Raw genomic sequence first — 23,957 nt, 5'->3', positions numbered from 1 at the left:
AAGTCACCAGTGCCTAAACTGCGGTGATCAAACTATTTTGGTCCAGAAACAGTCACAGCTGTTTAACCAGCTGAAGCTGAGGAAAGGTGCTCCCGGCCACTGATAAACAAAATGGCTCATTTGCTCTTTCACCTCTTCTTGGAATAAGAGCCAGGCAGACCCATTTAGCTTTTTAGAAATTATGCACAGATCCTTTATCCGCCAAGACCTGCACATCTGTGCTTGCCTTGCCACTGCCAGGCAGAGAGAGCCATCGCCTAGGCTTTCTGTAGAGCCGACTGCGGAAGACTCAAGAGTACTTCAGACCAACAAACAGATACTGTTGCTACATACAATATGCAAATCAGATCCACCCCTGCTGTGTATTTTGGGTTTCCACCATTTGACAGTTATAATTTACATTCTTTTGAGGTTCTATACCATGCCAAGTGTCCATACTTTCCAGGGACAGTCCTAGAATTACGAACAAGCAGGCAGTGGCTTCTGTTCCTTCTCACTACCATGTGGAAGAGCAGTCCCACGAGGCTCCTGTTAGTATGGTCAGAATCAGGGTTTGGGCCTCTGGTGGGTGCCTGATTTTTGATGCCTGACCCCGCTGTCAGTGCAAGTCTATGTGGCCTTAGCGGCTCAAATGCGCACTGGATTTATTTCTGTTAAGCTAATCTTGACCAATTACTCCCACGATGCTGTGAGAAATACAGACCTGTCTCTTGGCAGGGGTGCAGGCAGCTCTCTCATAGCTTTGTACCTTTCAGTCTGAAATTCAGAGAAATCCTGAAAGCAGCTTAAAATGCTTATTGTTATGTACTGAAGTTCTCACCCTGGGCCAGCAGGGGGATACTGTAGATAGTTCAGGTCCACATATGCAAATAAGGGATTGAAAGTGACGTTCAGTGATTGGATAGTTACAGAAAGCTGTTACAGTTACGTTGTACTGGAGCTCTATATAAGCAGGCTGGCTGAACCCTTCAGTTCAGTTCTGTTCTGGCCTGTGAATAAACAAGAGCCGTTTGAAGAATCGCTGTGTCGTCTGATATGTTCACCCACGACTTAACACTTATGATCCTGGCTCCTTGTTTTTGAGTGCCTTCGATGAGCTCAGCTGCGGAACCTCAGAACATTTTATTGCCAGTGCTATTTGCATGGGAAACTGATCCAGGGCTTTTGGACACCCAAGAGGAAGGACTGCTGGTTCAGAGATCTGGGATGAGCACTTCCAACACCAAGATCCAAAGCGAGTTGAGATGGCATGCTGCTTTTGAGGACAGAGCAGTCACACGAAGTCCAGGGTGTAAGGAAGCCCACTGTACCTGCCAGCATTGAGATCCAGCCAAAGGACAGTAAGTGATACCCAATCATAACATCAAGATATCCTTCAAGGCTCCTTCCTACATCTGCTCCTTTATTTTCTGTGAGTAATTGCTGTAGAGAGTATTAAGTCTGGCTTTTCAATCCTGCCTCTTGCTGTAGATTAGATTCAGTTAGGAAGTGGCTGTGTATGTCTCTCATATATCCCTGATTGCCATGGCTATGGAAGTCTCCAGTTCTGCAGACCACATGCCTAAACAAGGAAAGGCATTATGATGTCACTCCCGAGACTTCTTTGAATGCTACATTGCTCCCATCAGATATGTTGTCAGGTGAATTTCACCAACTATTCTGTAAGGCATTGGGTAGGGGGATTTTTAAACAGTTTAGAAAATTCTCAGAAAAATCTCTCAGAAAAAATCTCTTCCAATAAATTTAGATTCCTATAATACTGAAGAAAATCATATTAGTATTTCAAACTGATGGATGAGGGAATCAAGGCTAAGAAAGGCTAACTGGAGAGAGTAGGGCCAAGCCCATTTTTGCTTTCAAAAATATCAATATATACAGTATTATGTTAGATCAACAGCTGTACCTAAAATTCACCACCCTACCTTGAGATGTTGAAATAGAAGTGTTTTTTTTATTCTCCTAGGTGAGGTCCAACAAGAAAACGCTACTCCTCTGTGCATTGAAATGTCACATTTGCACATGAATCCTGCAATTCTCACATGCTTCTGCATTTGTGTGATGCTCCACATCCTGTGCTGTTTTCAAGTTTAGCGTGTTCTTGGAATGGGCTGTAAGGGGGTGGACTGGGCTGTTCAGTTTTATTCACCAACTGGATGTGAGAGGTTGGCAGCGGCTGGTGCCCAACTCCACAGCCGGGCCCAACTGGGTTCAAATCAGGGTGTGCCAGAAGTGCTGTTGTGCAGTAGCAGCTGGTCACCCGAGAGGTCATCACTTCCTCTACGAGCACCTAAGGGTGGCAAAGCCCCACTTTTAATTATCCTGAAGCCCTTTTCTCGAAATACAAAGGAAGAACAGTGTGTAAGTTATGGAAATACAAAGGAACTGAAAATATATATAAAACCATAAAGCAATTTTCAAATAATAAATACTAAGGAGGCGGCCACCTCCCCCGTCTACACTTATTTTTACTTTGATCAGGATTTCCTCCTGTTCTCAGCCACACACTCTGTGTCAGCGCCTTGAAAGAAAAGTTGTTCCCTTCTGCTGACACCCCCACTCCACCGGGTTTCCTTTCCAGACAATAGCTATACTGGTCTCCCTTTGCGGATTTCCTTCCAGTGAATCGCACCAAGCCGTCAACTCAATGGCTCCCTTCCCCATTCCAATCTAGGAAAGCTAGCAGGGAAAGGCTGGATATAAGCACACCCTGGTATTACAGGGGACGAGAGACTGCCCAGAGTTCAGCAGGCAGGCTCAGCCTCTGGTCTTTTAGCACCTAAGGCAAAAAATTACATTGCATAGCCATATGCTTTCCTCCCATTATGGTGGGCCCTTCTCCCACAACTTGGGCTATGGTCCTCATCATGACACGTGTTCTTGTTGGGATCCTCACCTCCAGCCTGCTCCTCTCTGTGAAATCCATCTCCCGTGTCCCATCTGCTGATATTTGTCCCTTGCACCAAATTCTGGCAATAACCGCAACAACATCTACAGTGTAATTCTATGCTTGTCTACTGCATTTGAGGTACAGTGGTACCTCGGGTTAATAACTTAATTCGTTCTGGAGGTCCATTCTTAATATGAAACTGTTCTTAACCTGAGGTACCACTTTAGCTAATGGGGCCTCCCGCTGCCGCCCCACCGTGATTTCTGTTCTCATCCTGAAGCAAAGTTCTTAACCCAAGGTACTATTTCTGGGTTAGCGGAATCTGTAACCTGAAGCGTATGTAACATGAAGCATCTGTAACCAGAGGTACCACGGTATTTCTGGTATTTCACCTTATTGAAATAATTCTTGGCAGCCCTGTGGGGCCCCCCCATCCTGTTTGGCTGCCGTCCGAAGCATAGTTACTTGAAAAGCTCAGTTAGTAACGTTCATGTTCACGTTCAATAGCATTCATTACAAAGAAAATGTGTGTAGGTTTGATTTTTGTATACAACAGGACTGTACTCTACAACACTGCACACTAATGTAGTGTGTGTGAGGCCCTCAGCTTTGCCATAAATTCTTCAGGTGTTAGGACTGTGCATTCCAGTGGCTGCCTTCAGAGATCTGGAGCTGGACATTTCAGCTGCAAAGTGACTCAGGTTCAAGTCACATCAAGCTTGCCCCAAAGATTCAGAACTATCTCAGAGCTTCACAAGGGTGTTTTGACATTTTCCTGCAACCCAGTTTGATATACGTTTGTTTTCTCCAACCAACCTGTCCCCCGGCAAGCTCTATATAAGTGGAAAATGCCCAGCATAGAGAAGTAGCTCTATATGTGCTCTCTATGCATTTCCTTCAACAGGAAACGATTTTAACCACATATTACTTCCAATAATGTGGAGGTACAGTGGGCCTGGGACACGGGTGGCGCTGTGGGTTAAACCACAGAGCCTAGGGCTTGCTGATCAGAAGGTCGGCGGTTCGAATCCCCGCAATGGGGTGAGCTCCCGTTGCTCGGTCCCTGCTCCTGCCCACCTAGCAGTTTGAAAGCACATCAAAGTGCAAGTAGATAAATAGGTACCGCTCCAGCGGGAAGGTAAACGGCGTTTCTGTGCGCTGCTTTGGTTCACCAGAAGCGGCTTAGTCATGCTGGCCACATGACCCGGAAGCTGTACGCCCGCTCCCTCGGCCAGTAAAGGGAGATGAGCGCCGCAACCCCAGAGTCGGCCACGACTGGACCTAATGGTCAGGGGTCCCTTTACCTTTACCTTACAGTGGGCCTACCTTATCAAAGGCAAAAACACACAGAGAGGTGGTGGGTTGCTTACCTGGTGCAATGGAGGGGGAAAAATATAAATAAACGGGACAGCAGAGAATGGTTTTCCATTAATTTGCTTCCCCCTGCCCACCAAATCAAGCACATCTGGTTAAGGGATGAAGCTCCCCAAGTTGACAAGTAAAATGAGCACAAGTGGCGGACTTATGGTACACATCAGGGGAGATCCAGGGCTGATTCCACCTCACTTGGCCCAAGCACTTGGCCCAAGATCCTCCTGAACTGATCTGACTTTTCTAGATTTGGGTTTGGCTGAATCCAGTGCACAGCCCTGCTGGTTACCTCCAAAGATTGCTGGTGGAAGATACACTCCCCCTACAAGGATTTTGGGAAATGCTATCAAGAGATCTCCATTGGCTTGTGCTGGGGAAGGCATAGATCCGGGTTAAAAAACAGACCCAAACTCCTTTCCCAGATCACTGGGGTGCCCTGGGGAAATGATTCACTGAGAACAGGGCCAGTCCACCCATGAGGTACATCTGGCAGGATCTTTCCCCCACCCCAGCGGGACCAGCACCCACCCTTGCCACCACATGATCCCAGTAAGCGAGGCTTGCGAAGTGGGGAGGGCGGTACCAGAGCCATAGCTAGGTGATCTTGCGCCCCTGGCAGAACTGTCCAGATTGCGCCCCCAAATTAGCTCTTCTTTCCGCCTCCACTCCAACCCTCCCCCCCCCATTCAATTCACCCTCTTTTCTTATAAGGCAGTAATCCATATTTTTATTTATGGACATATTTTAAAGCCGATTTTGTGCGCCCCTGGCGTGGGCCCACCTCACCACCCCCTAGCTACAGCCCTGGCCGGCACCTTCCAATTTTTCCTCAGGTGGCCAAACAGGTCCCTGCCATCGTAAGTAAAGATCTCCCCACCTTTCTAAAATTCCGGGCACAGAGCCGTCTTTCCCATAGGGCTTAGTGGTGCATCGCGCCAGGGCGCCGGCCTCTCAAGGGCACCCCGGCAAGTGGGGGAGCTGTGGGGCTTTGCCGATGGCCTCCCCTTTCCCTGCACGCCCGCCAGCTGCGCCTCGCCAACCATAAGGCTGGTGGGCTTGCAGCTTCCCTCCCAAGCCTCTGCGGAGATCGCTCTCCTCCCAAGGAGGCTTGGGAGGGGTGCAACCTCACTCCCAAGCCACTGCAAGAATCGCTCTCCCGCAGCAGCATGGGGGAGAGTTGCACCCCCCAATGGCTGGCAGTGCGCAGCTACGGCCACCCCAACACTATCCGTGGTAATTTGGGGGCGCAGGGTGGATATTTGCACCCCGGCGCCGCATCTGCTAAAGACGGCCCTGTCCGGGCATTTAACCAGGCAGCCTGGTTTCGTTTCGGGAGAGAGGAATCCAGGAAAACTGCTCCAAGCTGCAGCTACTCTGTGGGTGTCCCAGGTGTGCGGCAGACAGCTTTCCCAGATGAGAAACAATATCCCTGAGGTCAGGCGGAACCCCACTTCCTTGACCTATCTTGTCTAGGCTGAGTTTCAGTTTATTCGCTCTCATCCAGCTGTATTGCTGACCTCAGACACTTGTTCGGCAGCCTTCTTAAAACAGCCCCCCAGGGTGGGGGAATTGGCTCAGGGCAGCAGGGCACACAAGGGATACTTTAAATTTTATTCCACCAGGCCATTTCCTTGCCCACTGAAGCTGCTAATAGTCTCACGGAGGACGATGGAGGGAGGGAGGGACTGGATACAACACAGGCTATTGGCACAACGCAAATAAAGACTATTAAAATTATTTATTAAGCTTATGGTTAAAGCTAGCGTGGTGCAGTGGTTAAGAGTGTTGGACTAGGACCTGAAGCGCTGGACTGGGCATAAAGCTCACTGGGTAACCTTAGGCCAGTCACTGCCTCTAAGCCTAACCTACCTCACAGGGTTGTTGTGGTGATTAAATGACAGGGAGAGCCATGTAGCTCCTTGGAGGAAAATCTGGAACATAAATGCAATAATTGAATAAATAAAATGAAATGAAAATTTCATGGGCTAGAGTCCACTTCATCATATGCATAATTATCCTTCATTGGATCCACAATGAAGTGGATCCACATTATGCCAGAATAAAATCGGTCCAGTATACGGGAAGGAGCGTCTCCACCCCCATCGTTCTGCCCGGACGCTGAGGTCCAGCACCGAGGGCCTTCTGGCGGTTCCCTCACTGCGAGACGTCAAGTTACAGGGAACCAGGCAGAAGGCCTTCTCGGTAGTGGCACCCGCCCTGTGGAACGCCCTCCCACCAGATGTCAAAGAGAAAAACAACTACCAGACTTTTAGAAGACATCTGAAGGCAGCCCTGTTTAGGGAAGCTTTTAATGTTTAATAGACTATTGTGTTCTAATATTCTGTTGGAATATTGGAAACCCAGCCAGATGGGTAGGGTATAAATAAATAAATAAATAAATAATAATAATAATAATAATAATAATAATAATAATAATAATAATAATTAAATTGCCATCCTTTAACATTTTTCCAGCCTTTAACTTCTGTCTGCAAAATGCCTTATGAGAACTTTACCCTGAAAGGCAAGTCAGATATATTTAAACTAAGTTTATAAGAGGCTACACAACTGTCCCCCCCCCACTATGAAAATGGGCATAATATGGATGTCTTTCCCTCCTGTGGGACAAGTATGAACTGGCAGGGGTCACTGAGCTGGGAGAATTCAATGAATCCCCTTCCCTTCTTCTGGTGCTACTGCTCCAGGCTAACTAAGCCTTATTTACAGCCTCGTGGTGTTTTACACACACACACACACACACACACACACACACACACACACACGGAGATCTAGTCATGGGTCTTCCTGGTTGCATATTTTGTCCTTCAGAAATGATATGAGAAGAAGCCCGGGGTACACATATCTGACACCTAACCTAACTGATCTGCCGAGACAATAAATCAGATCAAGCCAGAAGGTTTTCACATTTTTATTGTAAAGCTTTGGGAGGGCTAATTACAGTGGAGTTTGTCATCTGACAGCTCAGCAAACAAACAGAATGGAAGAGAACAGAAAAGGGCTCACGAGGTGTCATGCTCACTGTTCCAAACAAAAAGGATTACAAGGGAATCAATTGTGCTCATGGCGCCTGGGGAGAACGAAGCCCCGGGCCCAAAGCCGTCCCAGTGCAAGGGAAATGCATCACATTGAGAGCAATACAACCTTAGCAAGAGAGGCAGCGCCTAAACATAGGTTACCATCTGAAAAATAGTTGGGTACTCTTTATTCTGCCGTAGGATTCCTCCTTTTAGAAAAAGCTACACCTGCATGTACATAAAACTGTACAAAAAACAAGGCATCACAAGCAAGGAACTGAAATCTCATATAAATAGAACCAACACGAAGAGCTACAAAGGGGTCACTTGGCTCCATCTTACACAGCTGGCCTGTGCCTGGCCTCCCACCTTTGGTTTTACCCCTGGCTTGTCCTAGTGCAGTGGTCAAAAGTGTCCTTCCCTCCCCCCTCGCCCTTCAATGTGCTTGTCTAGCCCAGGACCCTTGAGCCCCTCCTCCTCCTCCTTCTTCTCTGCGCACATAGGCTCTCTCCTTCTGGCTTTGACTTGTGCAAAATGAGCTTCTCCTGGTGGCACCTGGGCTCTTGGAGATTGCCTGCATCACCCTCTGGCACCTTCCTATTCCGTGGCCTTTCAGCCCAATGGCACTACTGCTGTCCCCCCAAAACATCCTCACCTCTTCTGCCGCACGCGGGAGGCAGCTATGTCTTGAACGTGGTTTTTCTCATGGTTTTCCTTCATGGGACCAGAGACCAAGCCCCCTTCTCTTTCCTCCCTCTGCCTTCTTTTATCCGATTTTCCAGGGGCAAACCAAGAGGGAAGAGGTGGAAGACTTTACACACACACATTCACACTCACACACACACACACCATGTCAGATACCATCAGATACACCAGTGTGGATTGATCCAGCCTGTCATTCACATTCACGTATCGGCCTTTGCCTACCTAAGAAGGGGACAAGCAACCCTAGCCTGCTTGGTACATGCTCATTTTGCTCCACGGAGCCCTGTGGCAAATGCATCCAAGGATGGGAGCAGCGTTCGGCTGAGGGCAGCCTTAAAATGCCCATTGTCAAGCGAAAGGCCTGGGCTTTTCCGTTGTGTTCTTTTTGCTTTCTTTCAGCAGGCCCAACTTATGGACAGGCCTATTTGAATGTCCCATTTCATAGGCATTTTTATTATTATTATTAAAAATGAAATAAGGTAACCTTACCTGGGAACCACAGGTATTCTCTGGTGAGTGAGCCTGGCTCCCATCTATGCCTTCCACAGCAGGGAAGTAATAATATGGAAGAGCAAGAGGGTCCCGCCCCCTCTCCACCTTAGAGTGGCACTTTAAAGTGTCTGGAAAGGACAACGTATGCTTCAGGATGGGTGGCTGAAATCCCTTTGATCCCTGGGCAGAGCAGATATAAGCTTGTGTTTGAGTGGGTATGGAAAGAACAGCCATTTCCAGCTCCTTTGAGGTCAAAGCTCACCACTGGCCACCCAGCCTCTTGGTACCAGAATAAATAGGTAGTGCAAGGCGTCCCCTACCATCTGTGAGTTGCTTCTGGACCAGCCCTGAGTCTCAGAGAGTGTAGGCGACAGAACAGGAAAGGCCTTTGCTCTCGTGCAGACTGCAAGTCACCAGGGATCTCAAACGGAGGACTCTAGTACTGAGATCCAGACACCTAATTCTCTGGTTGGTGGCAGCCATTGAAGGAAACTGCTTGTTTGCTCTGTTCTGCACTTTGGTGTCACCAATGCCAATGGTCAGAAGATGATAGTGTTGCAACCTACTTGGTGGGAGCCAGATGACACAATGGGACAAGAGGGTCCTATAAAGCTTCTGGCTCTGGCCTGGCTGTTCAGTCTGAGGAACTTGGAGACTGCTCCTCCCCACCTACCTGCTTCCAGACTGTCAGCCCGGACACACACACACACAACTGTACCACAAAAGCTAAGGAGAAGTATCCCTGCAGATACCACGAGGTGCTTCCCCCCTTCTCCCCAGATCCATGCAACAGAGAAAGTTGAACAGAGACACAGCAAAGGGTGACGACCAGTCTGCCTCCTGCAGCCCAGCTAAGAAGAACACATCCATGACCCATGGCAAAATGTGGGGAGGGGGCAGGGTCTATGGGCACCAGAAGAACCAAGTCCAATGCAGGGACCAAGAGGGCTGAGCCGGGCCCAACAAGTATCAGTGGTCAGGTGAACAGAGGTCCCACACTGGGAGTTTGTACCAATGAATGTTGTGCGGGACAAACAGTTGTATCCTCCATTGCCATGCAGATTGGAGTGAAGCCCCACCAGGACAGGATGATGGGCAGGGATGGCCACGAGCTCTTGGCTATATGGAGCCAGGTCCAATTAAGTCAGCACACCTACGAGCAACTGAAGAACCAAGTTACTTGAGCAGCCCATGGGTGGCTGGAGGTGGAAGAGTGCCTCTCGCCCAATTGGGGCTGGTCTTTTCACCCATCCAAGGGGACAACCCACTGCGGGGATCAGTGCTTCCAAGGGTAGTTCCATTATTTGTTATAGGGCCCTGCTGGAACCACGATACCACCAGAGAGTTCCTATGTGGCTAAACCTGTGGCACCCAAAGAGAACATTGGAGCCCTTGAGGCTGGCTCTCTGGTCTCAAGGCAGAGGGAGGGAGGGGGGTGACTCCAGCATACAGAGGCCTCGTGGCCCCCAATGTGACCCTGAGTCAAAGCTCCATTCACAAAGGCAATGGTGGCTTACAGGCAGACTTTTCAAAGGCCGGGATCATGGCGCTGGGGCCCAGTGACCCCATGGGAGTTCCCTGCCTCGCGTGAGGCAGAAGAGATACTGGGAAGTTAGGGGGTTGGATGTCTCTTCCACCTTTCCAGCTGGCCTTAGCTCCACTGTCCAGGGGGCAGGGGCAAAGGAGGACCAGATGAAAGCCACAACCAGCAGCTCTAAGGCTCCTCCTCCTCCTCCTCACATGTGACGAGAAGAGTTGCTGAAGTCTGGAAAGAGATTGGGGTTGAAAGCTCTGCAGTGCCCTTCCACCCAGTCCTGGCGACTGGCCAGAGCTCTCCCCTCACCAGCCAGTGCCCCATCCTTTTTACACTGTGGAAGGCGAGGGTGGGCTGCTTGGAAGCACTTGCTCCCATGTGCTCTTCTGTGTGGTGAAAGATTCAAGCTGGAAATTGCTCCCTGTGGTTTTGTTTTGTTTCAAAGTCTTTTTGTTTCAAGGACAATAAAACTTCTGATCAGGCAGGACGCAAATGTCATTCCTAAGATTCATATTTACAGGAGTCTACAGTAACAAGAGAGGCAGCTTTTCCCCCTGGACCTGCGCCAGGTGCCCTTGGCCCTGTGCCCAATGGACTCCACCAAGTCTACGTGGACCTTTGGTAACTCAGCCCTTCCCCCCACCCCCAGCCCTGAAGCCATGAGGCCAAGCCCTCTTCGCTACCTTCCTCTCTCCCTCTTTCCAGGCATCTAGGGACCACTCTACTGAGAGCTTGGTAATTCATGTTGACATCGGTTCTCTTGCCCTGGGAGCAATGAGTTCATAAAAAAGTGTTCCTGTGCCCAGGGCCCGGGCAAGGCATTCTCACCTGGCAGGCACAGAACCACCAATGCGAGCGATAAAGCATCACAGTTTGAAAAGTCCCTTCTTTTTATTCTTCTTTGAAATCCAGACACTGGTCTGAGGTGTTTCGCAGGCATCTTCCACGGTCCTCTTCATCTCACAGGTAGATCTCCCGCTTGGCAGTTTGGGACGATGGTGTGGTGGCTGCCTGGAAGTCCGAGGTCTGGGTCAGAGGGATTTCCTCCATGGGGGAGTCCTTGCAGGGCTCATGGCTACTGTTGGAGAAGGCACTGTACGTGGGGAGCAGGTGGAGGTTAGCCATTTTGGTGTTGCGCTCTTCTGAGAGTCTGGGGCTGCCATTCCCAACTTGTTCTTGACTCCCTCTGTCTTGATAAGGCACAAATGTGGAGAGTTTGAGGGCGTTCTTGGGCCTCCGGCTTGGAGAGGACTGACCTGGCATCCAGCAGGTGTCAGAGTGACCAAACTCTGTGCATTCCCGGGTGCAGTTCCCTGTCATGGCTACGTCAGGCAGAGGCCGGAGATCTGCACAACACAACAACAACAACAACAAAAAGGAAGGAGAGGGAGGAGGATTAAACATGCATAGAGACACAGTGTGCAGTGTGAGAAGCTGCTATGGCCAAACTTCAGGCAAATCATGCCTGGGAGTACACACCCTCAGGAGACATCTTCCTCGCCAGTCCTTTCCATTATTGCAGTGCTGCATTCCTCACAGAAGAAGTACCAGAAGTGAGGACTGGAGCAGAGGCAGAGTTAGGGGAGCACAACTGGTTCAGACACTCTGGGCACAGAACCTTGGGGGTGTGTGGCACCACTAGGATGCAGAATGCAAGGCGAGAGGGTGCCAAATTTTGGCGTTGCACAGGGCGCCGCTGAAAGTTGAGGACCCAAGGTCTGCAACTGACTAGAGAGTCAAGCAAAGCACTAGTCCTCATGGGTTAGGTGAGTTGTATTACTATAAAGGTAAAGGTCAAGGGACCCCTGACCATTAGGTCCAGTCGTGACCGACTCTGGGGTTGCGGCGCTCATCTCACTTTATTGGCCAAGGGAGCCGGCGTACAGCTTCCGGGTCATGTGGCCAGCATGACTAAGCCGCTTCTGGCGAACCAGAGCAGCGCACGGAAACGCCGTTTACCTTCCCGCCGGAGCGGTACCTATTTAACTACTTGCACTTTGATGTGCTTTCGAACCGCTAGGTTGGCAGGAGCAGGGACTGAGCAACGGGAGCTCACCCCGTCACGGGGATTCAAACTGCCGACCTTCTGATCGGCAATTCCTAGGCTCTGTGGTTTAACCCACAGAGCCTCCCGTTCCCCATTGTATTACTATATGCCAGGCAAAAAGACTGAGGCCTGGTCCTGACAACAGAATGAGGCTGGACTGATATATAACCAACCGAGTCCAGATGGGGCAAAATGAACGCTAACACTTCAGACTGTAGAAGAGGAATCAGATGTGTGACTGCTCTTCTACATTAGGAAAATCTTTACATGCAGAAAACACAGCAAAGGAGAGAAAAGGTTAGAGAGAAAATTTCTCCCAAAAGGGTTTTGTTTTTTTACCTGTAGATTTTTTAAATAAAAAATTGGCATTCCTCCCACTTACAGTCTGAAATGGCTATACAGTCTACCTCCTCCAGGATTCTTTCATCTTATTTTCCTTCATGTGCAAACCAAGCCTATAGCTTAGGCCACTCTAAAGAACTCTGTCTTTCTGTTTACCTCTGGTTTGGTTTGGTTTTTTGCACATGTGCGTATGCACAAACATACCCCCCAACCCCACACCCTACAGGATCGTAGTACCAGTTCTCATTTCAGCCAGATTTCCTTTATTTGCCAGCAGAGCCCACCTCTCCTTCCCAAGGGGGCACCTGGGCACCAAAAACCAGTGGCCACTCCCCAAGGTGGCAGCTGCTCCCCTGCATAGGCTGCAGCTGAAGCGGACATAGAAAAATAAACATATATATGTATGTTGCGATGAGAATATTTTCATGCACAGTACTGAACCCTAGATGCCTAAGTACTTGCAAGGCACCTCACTAGTATTATGGTGCAGAGGATGGAGTTGAACTTCAACTAGGGAGACCTGGATTCAGCTCCCAGCTCAGCTGTGAAGACTGCCAGGGGACTTGGACAGTCATTCTGTCCCATGTTCGCCTATCTTGCAGGGATGCCTAGATGGAAAAGAAAAAGTAGCTCAGACTACTTAAATAAATTATATGTTTCTGCTTTTAGGTGTTTGTCGCTTCTGCCCAGCTGTAGCTGTGTGGGCCAAAGGTGCATAACAGATCTCTCACCATGTTTTTATAAAAAGAATTTTTCACTGGGGAAGGGCATTTTTAATTATGCAAAGAGGAGGGCTTAGCCTTTCATTAAAATAAAACCCACACTATGAAGCAATATTGTGACAAATGTACTTTAATTTAAATGTGATTTTTTAAAAAAATAGTATTTACATTTAAATAAAAACATCCAGATTTCCAAAATAATAACTGCATGCCCGAGTTGATATTTTCTGCATTCTGTGCCATCTGAATTCCCAGCCCTGGATGCTTCTCTCTCCCTCCCTCCCTCCCTCCTGCTGCCCCCACAGAAACCTCACTGCTTTGTGATGCTTCAGTGGAGGGGGGTTTCCAAATGATTGGTTTTTCCAAATGATTCCATCACCTGCAATTGCTTGCCTTTACTAAGAAGGGGCACAGAATGGGTGAGGTGGGGCAAGGGATCTGTGCCCTGAGGGTGAAGAAGCAGGCTGGAGAAACAGAAAAGGGCACTTGACCAGGGGGGACACTTTGAGCTCACTAGAAGGGAATTCACAAGGGCTGCAGGAAGAGAATTCCCCACTACTATACATGCTTAAAAATACCCTGCAATATCTCTATTTATGGGCCCAGTCCTGCAAGCTCAGACACCAATTATCCCCGCTAATTATTGTCACTACCAATTAAGGAAGGACAAGTCAGTCTAAGATATTGTGTGTGTTGTGTGTGTGTGTGTGTGTGTGTGTGTGTGAGAGAGAGAGAGAGAGAGAGAGAGAGAGAGAGAGAGAGAGAGAGAGAGAGAGAGATCTTATGGAAGTTTGCCCTGTCCCACTTTAAAGTTGCCCTAACAACTTGTAAAAGGCTATAAAATACTGGTGTGTTGCAGACTGCAGGCAGATACACTACACTACACTACACTACACTACACTACACTACACTACACTACACTACACTAAAATAAAAAATAAAATAAAATAAAACAAATCCCCTTCTGCCCCCCCATCCCGAGCACTCCAATGCTGGCTTTGCTAATGTCCCCTAAGGCTTATGCTTATGCTAACCAGGAAATCGTGTTACATCTGTACTTCTGAATGCTCCACTGGTTCACTGCTTTGTCTGAAGGGATCACTTGGATCACCTTTCCTGCCCTCCCACATAACCACGCCCAAAATTCCAAGACTGATTCCTCTTGCCGATTGGCATTTGTGATATATACTATAATCACTGCATAGGATTCACACAGATGGGAAAGCAGACTAAAACACTTTAATGAATAAGCAAATCAATGAAGAATAATAAAGATGGAAATCACGAGCTCAGCCACCTCCCTTTCCCTTTGCTCTCCGTCACCCAGAGATTCCAGCGACAACAGAGGCTTGGGAAGAAAAAGCAAAGGGACTGGATAATATATCTGCAGGGAGGCTCAGAACATGCCAGTATCCTCTTTTTCTTAGCTTTTGAAATTGCATCAGCTGTCGCCTGTTGCACTCTTTGCCCCCAAGAGCATGCGTTTCCCCAAGTCATGCAGCACTGAACGTTTCTGTTTGGTTTTGCCCCGTTTTTGGTAGCAGCAAAGCAGAAGCACCTCTCTCTCTCTCTCTCTCTCTCTCTCTCTCTCTCTCTCTCTCTCTCTCTCTCACCTCGCACTTCCACCCACGCCAGTTTGCCAGCAGTGCTTTTGTTCCATCTCCCAAGGCTGCCTCCCAAAAACATCTCCATGCTGCTCCAAGCGGGGCTGCGCTTCCTAGAGCCCCACTTCCATCACCTCCCCGAAACCCTCTCAAGGTGCGTGTGGGATTCGTAGGTCCCTGAGCACACACTCTCCCTGGAAAGCCATGCACACCTACCTGGGTGCAGAGCCCCCTTCACAGTCTGCTCCATTCAGGGGACACTAATGAGGAGCAGAAAAAGGAGGAGAGGGTCACTCAGGATCAGGGCCGGATTTAGGTTTGACGAGGCCCTAAGGTACTGAAGGTCACAGGGCCCTTTATATGTCCAGCTGTCCTTTGTCAACAACAAATTGTCGCTGTTTTTTGTGTTGACTATATGCTATATGGTCATTTGTGGACCTAATAGGTATCTAATGCTATTTGCCACTGTTGCTGTATGTAGGTTTTATTATCTTATATTTTGGAAATGTACATCCAGGTTTTTTCCCCTTTACATTTTTTGGGGGGTCCCAAGAGAGTGGGGCCCTAAGCTATAGCTTGTTTAGCTTATATGTAAATCCGGCACTGCTCAGGATACAGCCCCATTCTCAACTCCCTAAGTGTTCACTGTCCCACCTGTCCACCCAGCCACCCCATAGGGCTTTCACCACCAAAGCAGGAAAATGCTATCTGAGACCTGATCCTGGCCTCCCCCAGAAACAGCCAGTTCTGAAACCCATGAGTATTCTGATTCACATCAACACCTTTTACAGTCTTCTTCCCCCCCTACCTTCCAAACTGACAAAGTTTGTGCTCCTAACCTGCATTTTCACACATCAAATCCCAAACTGTGGGCCAGGCACACTTGTGTAAAGATTAGAGGGATGCACTAGGCCAGGGGAGACCCAAACTAACAGGCAAATTAAGCAGCTGAACAGATTGAGCGGCAGGGAAAGCAGACAGCACAGTCCACTCTGCCTTTTGAGCTAACAGATTCAAAGGTCCCAAGGAAACTAATTCAATAAAAACAGGCATGCAGGTGGAAAGGCACCAGGGGCCTGAGCCTAGGAAGCAGGGCCAAGGCTCGTGAATCCAGGATCAGCAACAAAGAGTTCAGGACTTCATGGGAGCTGAGAAGTTGTTCCAACAAGTATTCACACCCACCAGCCAAGCTTTAAAGCCGAGGTGGGGTGCAGTCCTTACTCATGAGAATCTCTCCTTGCAGGTCTTGCCTCCAAGCAGGTGCTACATCTAGATGGTTGAGTCTCCTGCCTCCCCATAGGTGCTGCCTTCCCCAGGGAGAGAGTGCTGGACCTGCCTCCCCCTCTACATCCTGCTCACCCCAGGCTGTGGCTCAGAGCCTTCCCCAGACTCTGACAGCACTCTTTCCCCCACAGGAAGCGGGGAAGAGGGTGGAACTCCTGTCTCAACTTTGGAGCCATATGTGTCTGGAGAGAGGGAAAGGCTTCCATCCAGGGGCATATGAAGTGGGGGGCGGAGGGGGTGGGCCGCCCCGGGTGCCACTCTGGGGTGTGTGTGACAACCTGTGTGACACCTGCCCCCCCAGCTGTAGAGCGGTCAAGGGTGCGCGGCGTCCGCGCAGGCTGCCGCTCTCTTGCGCCGTCCATACGGGCATCCGTATGGGCTGCCTCTTGCACGATGACCGCACAGGCTACCACGCACGTGCACTCCATACAGGATGCGGTACATGCACAGTCCATACGGGCTGCCACTTGCACGGTGACTGTACAGGCTGCCGCGTGCCCTACGGACTGTGCATGTGCCGCATCCTGTATGGAGTGCGCATCTGCGGCATCCTGTATGGAGTACGCATGCGCAGCAGCCTGTGCGGTCACCGTGCAAGAGGCAGCCTGTACTGATGCCTGTATGGACGGTGCGAGAGAGCCACACATGCGCAGTACGTACGGGCTGCCCTGCCCCGGGTGCCGGAAAGGGTACCTCTGACTCATCTCCCTCCAGAGTCTGCCATCCGGGTCTGAGCTCGATGGTACTAAGATTGTAATGACATGGTTGGGTCTTGCAAAGCACTCTAAGGTTTCCACAGGGACCTTAGAAGTTTCTATTGGGGAAGAGTGTCTGGTGATTGTTTATTTGAGGGCCATTAGGAGACATTCTGCTACTGTTGGCATATATTACTGCCTGCACCGGTGCAAAGCATTTGGTGATGCCTTTCCTGAAAGTACCTTTTCTCCTGGTGTTTGTTTCAAAGCATTTACTGCTAATGAGCTTTTCTTTAAATGTGCAGTGTGCAATTACATTTTTTTGCATTTATTCCCTGACAGAATAAGCATCAAAGAACTCAAAGTAAGCAGGATGTTCATCAATGGAACTTCCTGCCACTGTAGAGCAGGCCGCGAGATTGCTGTAGGAACTTAATCTATTGATGCTGCTAATGTTTGTTTTGCATTTGCAGCAGGAGGAACCCATAAAAGGAAAACACCACAGCTGGAAACAATATATTTTCTAAGCCCAGAGCTAGGAATAATAGCTAGCTAGTAGAGTTGGGAGGGTTCCTGAGGGTCATCTAGTCCAACCCCCTGCAATCCAATAATCTCAACTAAAGCATCCTTGACAGATGGCCATCCAATCTCTGCTTAAAAGCCACCAAGGAAGCTGAGTGCACCACCTTCTGAGTCCATTCAACTGTTGAACACCTCTTACTGTCCGAAAGTTCCTCCTGATGTTTAGCTGGAATCTCTTTTCTTGTGACTTAAAGCCATTGGTTGGAGTCCTCCCTTCCAAAGCAAGAGTGCTCCATCTTCCATGTGACAGCTCTTAATATATTTGGTGATGGCTATCCTATCTCCTCTCAGTCTCCTCTTCTCCAGGCGAAACATACCCAGATCCTTCAACCGTTCCTCATAAGGCTTGGTTTCCAGACCTTTGATCATTTCGGTCACCCTCCCTACCTCAGATTCAGAAGCATTACAGGGAAAAGATTTGGAGGTAAATGCAGCAGGCAACAGGCCTGCAAACAGATCCCAAGTGAAGGAATTGGAAGAGGCCTGTAAGGCACTGGAATTAATGGGGCTAAGCTAGTCATGTCGATTCATTTCAGTGGGTTTACTCTGAGTAGAAATAACATTGGCTACAACCCAAAGGTTTCAGGCACTGGATAATCAGTGGTTAAGACAGAAGGGGAGAGCATGCAGGTGGTGCAAAACAAAGACAAATTGTTTCAATTGTTTCTACTGCCTTGACGCCAACACATTAAGCCGCCACCCAAGGACAGGTATTAAATCTCCCTTCTCTCTTGGCAAGCAAGCCTAGCAAAACCCTCAGGGTCTCCCTGCTTCTCCATCTTCTGTTTCCAGCCTAATCATGTCTGTCTTTCTTCCCCTTGCTATTGTGAGTTCTTCCCTCCTTAGATGCATCACCTCTAAATCTCAGATCCATCTTTCCTCACAGTCTATAGCCACCCACTGCAATTTCAGGCTGGCAGGCAAACAGTGCACTTTGCAGCAGATCTGTGCCACAGAATGCTCTGTATGTCTGCTCAGGATTAAGTCCCACTATGTTCAGTGTGGAGGCTTCTTCCTTGGTAAGTGTATTTGGAATATTCAGTAATGGGATTTGTATAGTTTGAAGGATATAAACACTATTGACACAAAGAGAGCATAATTAATGGAGCAGTCCAATAGAGCAGTCTACGCTTTTGGTTCAGGATCCAAATCAACAAGGAGCAAGGGGCGGTGCCAAAGGGGGTCTACTAATGCTTGGTTGCCCAAAGAACTACAACAACCTGGAGCCAGCCCTTCCATTCATCTAGCTAGGCTACATGTTTACTATGATGGTTCACCTGAGACCAGGAACTCATCCTCAGTTATTTTCTGCAAATACGACAGCACAGTAAGTGGAAATGCAAAATGTGAAAACTTTGCAAAGAGGATGCTTCTGTGCAGGAGCTGAAGTCCAGCCACTCATTAAGAATTCACTATATAGTCGACATGGTTGGACAGTATTCTCAAAACTACCAGCATGTGTTTGACCAAACTGTGTGAGGCAGTGGAAGACAGGAGTGCCTGGCATGCTCTGGTCCATGAGATCACGAAGAGTCGAACATGACTAAATGACTGAACAACAACATATAGCCGACAAAGGTCCATATAGTTAAAGAAGAAGAGAAGAGTTTGGATTTGATATCTCGCTTTATCACTACCCAAAGGAGTCTCAAAGCGGCTAACATTCTCCTTTCCCTTCCTCCCCCACAACAAACACTCTGTGAGGTGAGTGGGGCTGAGAGACTTCAGAGAAGTGTGACTAGCCCAAGGTCACCCAGCAGCTGCAGGTGGAGGAGCGGAGATGCGAACCCGGTTCCCCAGATTACGAGACTACCGCTCTTAACCACTACACCACACTGGCTCTCTATGGTTTTCCCAGTAGTGATGTATGGAAGTGAGAGCTGGACCATAAAGAAGGCTGATCGCCGAATAACTGATGCTTTTGAATTATGGTGCTGGAGGAGACTCTTGAGAGTCCCATGGACTGCAAGAAGATCAAACCGATCCATTCTGAAGAAAATCAGCCCTGAGTGCTCACTGGAAGGACAGATCCTGAAGCTGAGGCTCCAATACTTTGGTCACCTCATGAGAAGTGAAGACTCCCTGGAAAAGCCCCTGATGTTGGGAAAGATTGAGGGCACAAGGAGAAGGGGACGGCAGAGGACGAGATGGTTGGACAGTGTTCTCGAAGCTGCCAACATGAGTTTGACCAAACTGTGGGAGGCAGCGGAAGACAGGAGTGCCTGGCGTGCTCTGGTCCATGGGGGTCACGAAGAGTCGGACGTGACTAAACGACTAAACATCAGCAACATATAGTTCTTATAGTGCAATGGTATACAGATGCATGCGTACATTACTGTACTATGGTGTGTGGATAAAAAGAGTAAACAATATTATTATTGTGATTTTGTTGATGTATCTTTATGTTACTTCAAAGCTACATTGGGAGGATTTGTATCCCGATATAAATAAATGTAATGAATAATAAATGGACAGAGTATACTGCACTTCGACAGGTATTTTGTCCAATTTCATTCCCCTCCCCGGAGCTTACATGCAGGGAGTTTTTACATGAGGAAGTATCCAAAAATATGACCCTTCCCCCCCCATCTGCAATCTGATGTTTTACTCAGAGTAAACCCATTGAAATTAATGAACATGGCTTAACTTAGGCCCATGAACTTCAACAAGTGAGTCTACTTTAAGTAAAACTTAGTTGAATATCACCCAGTGTCTAGAATTCTACCACCCAAGTCTATCAAAATGGTATGTGAAACTTGCAGAATGGCTAAAAAATGTTGTTCTTCAATATATTCTGAAGGTCTGAGGGAAACCAGTTGGAGCTGTCAGCTATGGATTTTTGGTGGACATAAAATACCTGGACTTGCTTAGTGAATAAAATCATCACATGAGGGACTTATCCTTTTTCCTTATGTTACATTATGTTAGGTACATTTAAGGCAGCACCTTAAATCCAGCACCTAGGCTGGATTGAGGTACTATTGCAGAACAAGATGGAGGGATCCTCAGTGCTTGGAATGAATTCCTTCAGTTGAACCAAGTTCACTGAACTAGCTAAAAAATAAAATAAAAAAATCTGAACTACACACAAAAGTAGTTTCCCAAAGTTGCCAGGTAAACTAAAGGTGAATTAAGTTCATTTTGGAGTAGAACTTTGAATAATTTCTAGTTCATCTTCATGTTCATTCTCTCCCTGCCTCCATTGGGCTCCTAGCTTACATTTTTAAAAAGGCATCAGTTTGACATCTTTAAAGAAAGCAGAACATGGAGGCAACATTCTAAGGTTTATTAGGCAGATATGGAGGCACCGCTGTTGCTAAGGATGCTTAGTCACTTAATCACTGTTGCTAAGCAACCAGAAGGAAGGAATGTGAGGGATTTTCTGTATCTTCCCTGATTAAGAGATTTGTTCTCTTCCAACAGGAGCAGCTGGCAGTAAGAAGTACAGGAACAGGAACAAAGTGAATGATTTCTTGTGCTTTTAACGACTGTGTGGCTGGCACAAATTAAACAGGGCAAGGCTTTTCTAGCATGGAAATACAATGGTGAGGCAAGCCTTACCTGTTCATATTCTTGTCTTTCATACATCTTTTTACTTGTTTCTGGCAATGGATTTACTTGTGGATACTATATTTTAGCACAGCATCATGTAACACCTGAATGCAGGTATATTATATATATTTTCCCGCCCCCCCTGGGTTCTTGCAGGAGGAAGGGCAGGCTATAAATTTAATAAACAAACAAACAAACAATCTCTCTGCAAGACCATGAAACGTATGTGTCCCCAAACCTGAGTGCAAGGCAGGGGAAAGGATCTGATACCCAATGTGCAAAATCACCTCTTTTAAGCCAGTTTTATGCTCCAACAGGAACCCATTTCACAGAAGGAAAAGTGGTGATACTAACTAAGGAGACAGTTAACTTGCCCCAGAACCCAAGTACAAAGGCAGAGGTGGGGGCTGATGCCAAAAGCATAAAACCATTCCTTAACCCACAGTTCTCTCTTTCAGGATCACCCACAACTCTCTTTTACACACATTCCCCAAAAGCACACTCACACTCAAAACTTTCACACACACACAAACATCTCCTCTCCCTGTTACTTAACCTCCTGTTGCCCCTCCCCCCGCCATTAAAATTCAGTGGGGTGCATTCAAGTGGCGCTGGAAATCTTAATAATAAATTGAGGTGGGTTATTTTTGGCCTCCTCTTTTTCTTCCCTCCTACTTCCTTAATCCTTGGCAGCCAAAGGCAAGCATGTACCCGAGCTGCTGCTCAACATGCAAATTTCTGTCTGTATTTCGGGGTTTCGTTTCTACATAAGTGTTGATGCATTAAAGGTAAAGGGACCCTTGACCGTTAGGTCCAGTCGTGGCCGACTCTGGGGTTGCGACGCTCATCTCGCTTTATTGGCCGAGGGAGCCGGCATACAGCTTCTGGGTCATGTGGCCAGCATGACTAAGCTGCTTCTGGCAAACCAGAGCAGCGCACGGAAACGCCGTTTACCTTCCCACTATTGATCTACTTGTACTTTGATGTGCTTTCGAACTGCTAGGTTGGCAGGAGCTGGGACTGAGCAACAGGAGCTCACCCCGTCGCGGGGATTTGAACTGCCAACCTTCTGATCGGCAAGTCCTAGGCTCTGTGGTTTAACCCACAGAGCCATCCACGTCCCATGTTGATGCATTAGTGATCTGCTATTCTTCCACTTTGTTTTCTGGACTTTGCAGTTTTCTGAAGTCCACAGGCTGCATCTTCTTTTCTTACAGTTTACTGATGTGCACCAGTACATCTGGGGACTGACTAATTTACAACACGGAAAGGAATGTGAATCCTATTGTGTCATCACATCAAGGTCCCTTTTTGCCCTGTGCATATGTTCTGGTGTGCATCAGTAACCACCAGCAGCAAGAACACAGATGCAAACTGAAAACGGTGCACAAAAAAAGGCATGCACCAAATCAGAAATTATGTTGAGAATTACACCAAGTTAAGTGGGAAGGTAGACTGAACAGAATGCAGATCATAGCAAACTCATGGAATGGTATGGAGTAAATCCATCCATATGCTGAATAGTCTGCTACAAACTCATGTCCTGAAACCCTCTCTGTGTGTCTTCTGCTCCTTTCATTCCTTCCCCTATCCACTCTTTGGAGATTGATCTGTCCCAAATTTTTACAGCAAATTTACCATTAAAGTATTTCCCTGCCACTGTTCATGTCCGATGCACAATCCTGTTCTGTTCCTTGCTTTGGTAGCAGCAGTGAATGCTCTTTGGCAAGTGGGACACAGATCTACTCATACTGGTGGGTTTCCTAAAGAGCCTTAGCCATTTTGAACAGGTTCCTTACCATTCTCAGGGTGCTCAATTTCCCCAATGCTGCCGTCTGGCGTGGTGCGCTCATAGTGATCCTCCGGCAAAGCCAGTGGTCCAATGCGGGGCCCCGATGAAGACTTGCTGCTTGGTGTTTCTGACTCCTCAAGGCCACTGTCATAGTAACTGTGTTGGGAGGGGTCCTGCAGATCTTGCGCCTGATTGGCTGCAGAGAATGTCACTCGGCGATGAGGTAACTGCGCAAAAACAAAAACAAAACAAGAAATCACAAAAACATATTCCATGGGTGAACTGTAAAATGTTGCCACTACAATCAGGGGCGAACGAAGGCGTCGTGACACTCAGGGCAGCAAACTGCTATGTATGGCGCATGTGCGGCGTCGCTACGTACTGTGCATGCGCCAAACGTAGCGATGCTGCACATGCGCTGTACATAGCGGTTTGCTGGCAGTGCCGCTCCAGTGCCATACGGATGGTGCTGGGATCCTCTGCTCGTGGCTACAGCCGCAAACGGAGGGTCCTCCACATGTGGCTGCGATGGCGCGATGGCTGCTCGCACCGTCACGAGCCCCCACGGGGTGTCTTCTTGTCACCCCCCCCCAGACATGGCACCCAGGGGCACACCGCCCGCCCCGCCCCGTTGCAACGCCACTGACTACAGTGAATAGCAAGGAAGCTCAACTTATCAATGCAACCTGAGAAACACTTCTCCATTAAGAGAGCCCACCTAGATCATGAGATGAGCTAGACCGTACCCAGTACATGCAACAGTAATAAATACTAAGAGCTGTTAGCAACCTGAAGATAGTCAAGGCCAAAGATCTTTGTACTAAACATAAGGCAGAGATTCAAGATGCCTTCTCACACTTTGTGATGCTGCCTCCTCAAAAGTAGAAAGCACATAAAAGGTACATCTAAACCTCCAAGATTCCCTGGTGTGTGTGTGTATCTATCTATCTATCTATCTATCTATCTATCTATCTATCTATCATCTATCTATCTATAATAAATCACTGTTTTACATATTTTTACCCTTCCTTTCAAGTTATGTACCCTTTCAAAGTGGTTTCTTTGCTCATAAGTGCCATAGTCACAGAAGCACCTGATGAAGTAGATGCCAGTCCCCCAAAATGTATGTCGTGGGGGTGGCAGCTTGCCAGCGTGCAAGATGGCTGTATAATTTAATCTCTCCCATACCCACCAAGGTCCTTTTTGCTCTATACCAACATAACTTAGATGCGCTAAGTTGTTGAGACGGACAATCTAGCAGGGGAATGCAACTGGCATCTGGTAGGAGACATACAAAACCCCCTGAATTAGAT

At 48.0% G+C, this 23,957-nt stretch overlaps 1 protein-coding gene and 1 pseudogene across 9 annotated transcripts in view; both read right to left on the bottom strand.

The window, feature by feature from the left end:
• The window catches only part of LOC310767601 (polyamine-modulated factor 1-like), a 161,024-nt pseudogene that overhangs the window by 40,384 nt on the left and 96,683 nt on the right, over positions 1–23,957 (bottom strand). The gene's annotated exons all lie outside the window — the stretch shown is intronic.
• The window catches only part of PCDH1 (protocadherin 1), an 82,332-nt gene continuing 59,940 nt past the window's right edge, over positions 1,566–23,957 (bottom strand). For 4 of the 8 annotated variants that reach the window (XM_083624599.1, XM_083624600.1, XM_083624597.1 and 1 more), the window contains exons 4-5: positions 22,652–22,871; positions 7,172–11,370 (exon numbers count right to left, since the gene is read on the bottom strand). In XM_083624599.1, coding sequence (XP_083480725.1) covers positions 10,985–11,370; positions 22,652–22,871 — 606 coding nt within the window. In that variant the 3' untranslated portion in view covers positions 7,172–10,984. Of the gene's footprint in view, positions 1,810–7,171; positions 11,371–14,955; positions 15,000–17,476; positions 18,749–19,136; positions 22,872–23,957 lie in introns of those variants that run through there. The other 4 variants (XM_083624602.1, XM_083624601.1, XR_014550943.1 and 1 more) reach the window with 3 other exon arrangements.

The sequence above is a fragment of the Podarcis filfolensis genome (assembly GCF_964270895.1).
Source record: "Podarcis filfolensis genome assembly, chromosome: 7".
In the NCBI taxonomy this organism is placed as follows: Eukaryota; Metazoa; Chordata; class Lepidosauria; order Squamata; family Lacertidae; genus Podarcis; species Podarcis filfolensis.
This window is presented reverse-complemented; position numbering and strand designations above follow the sequence as displayed.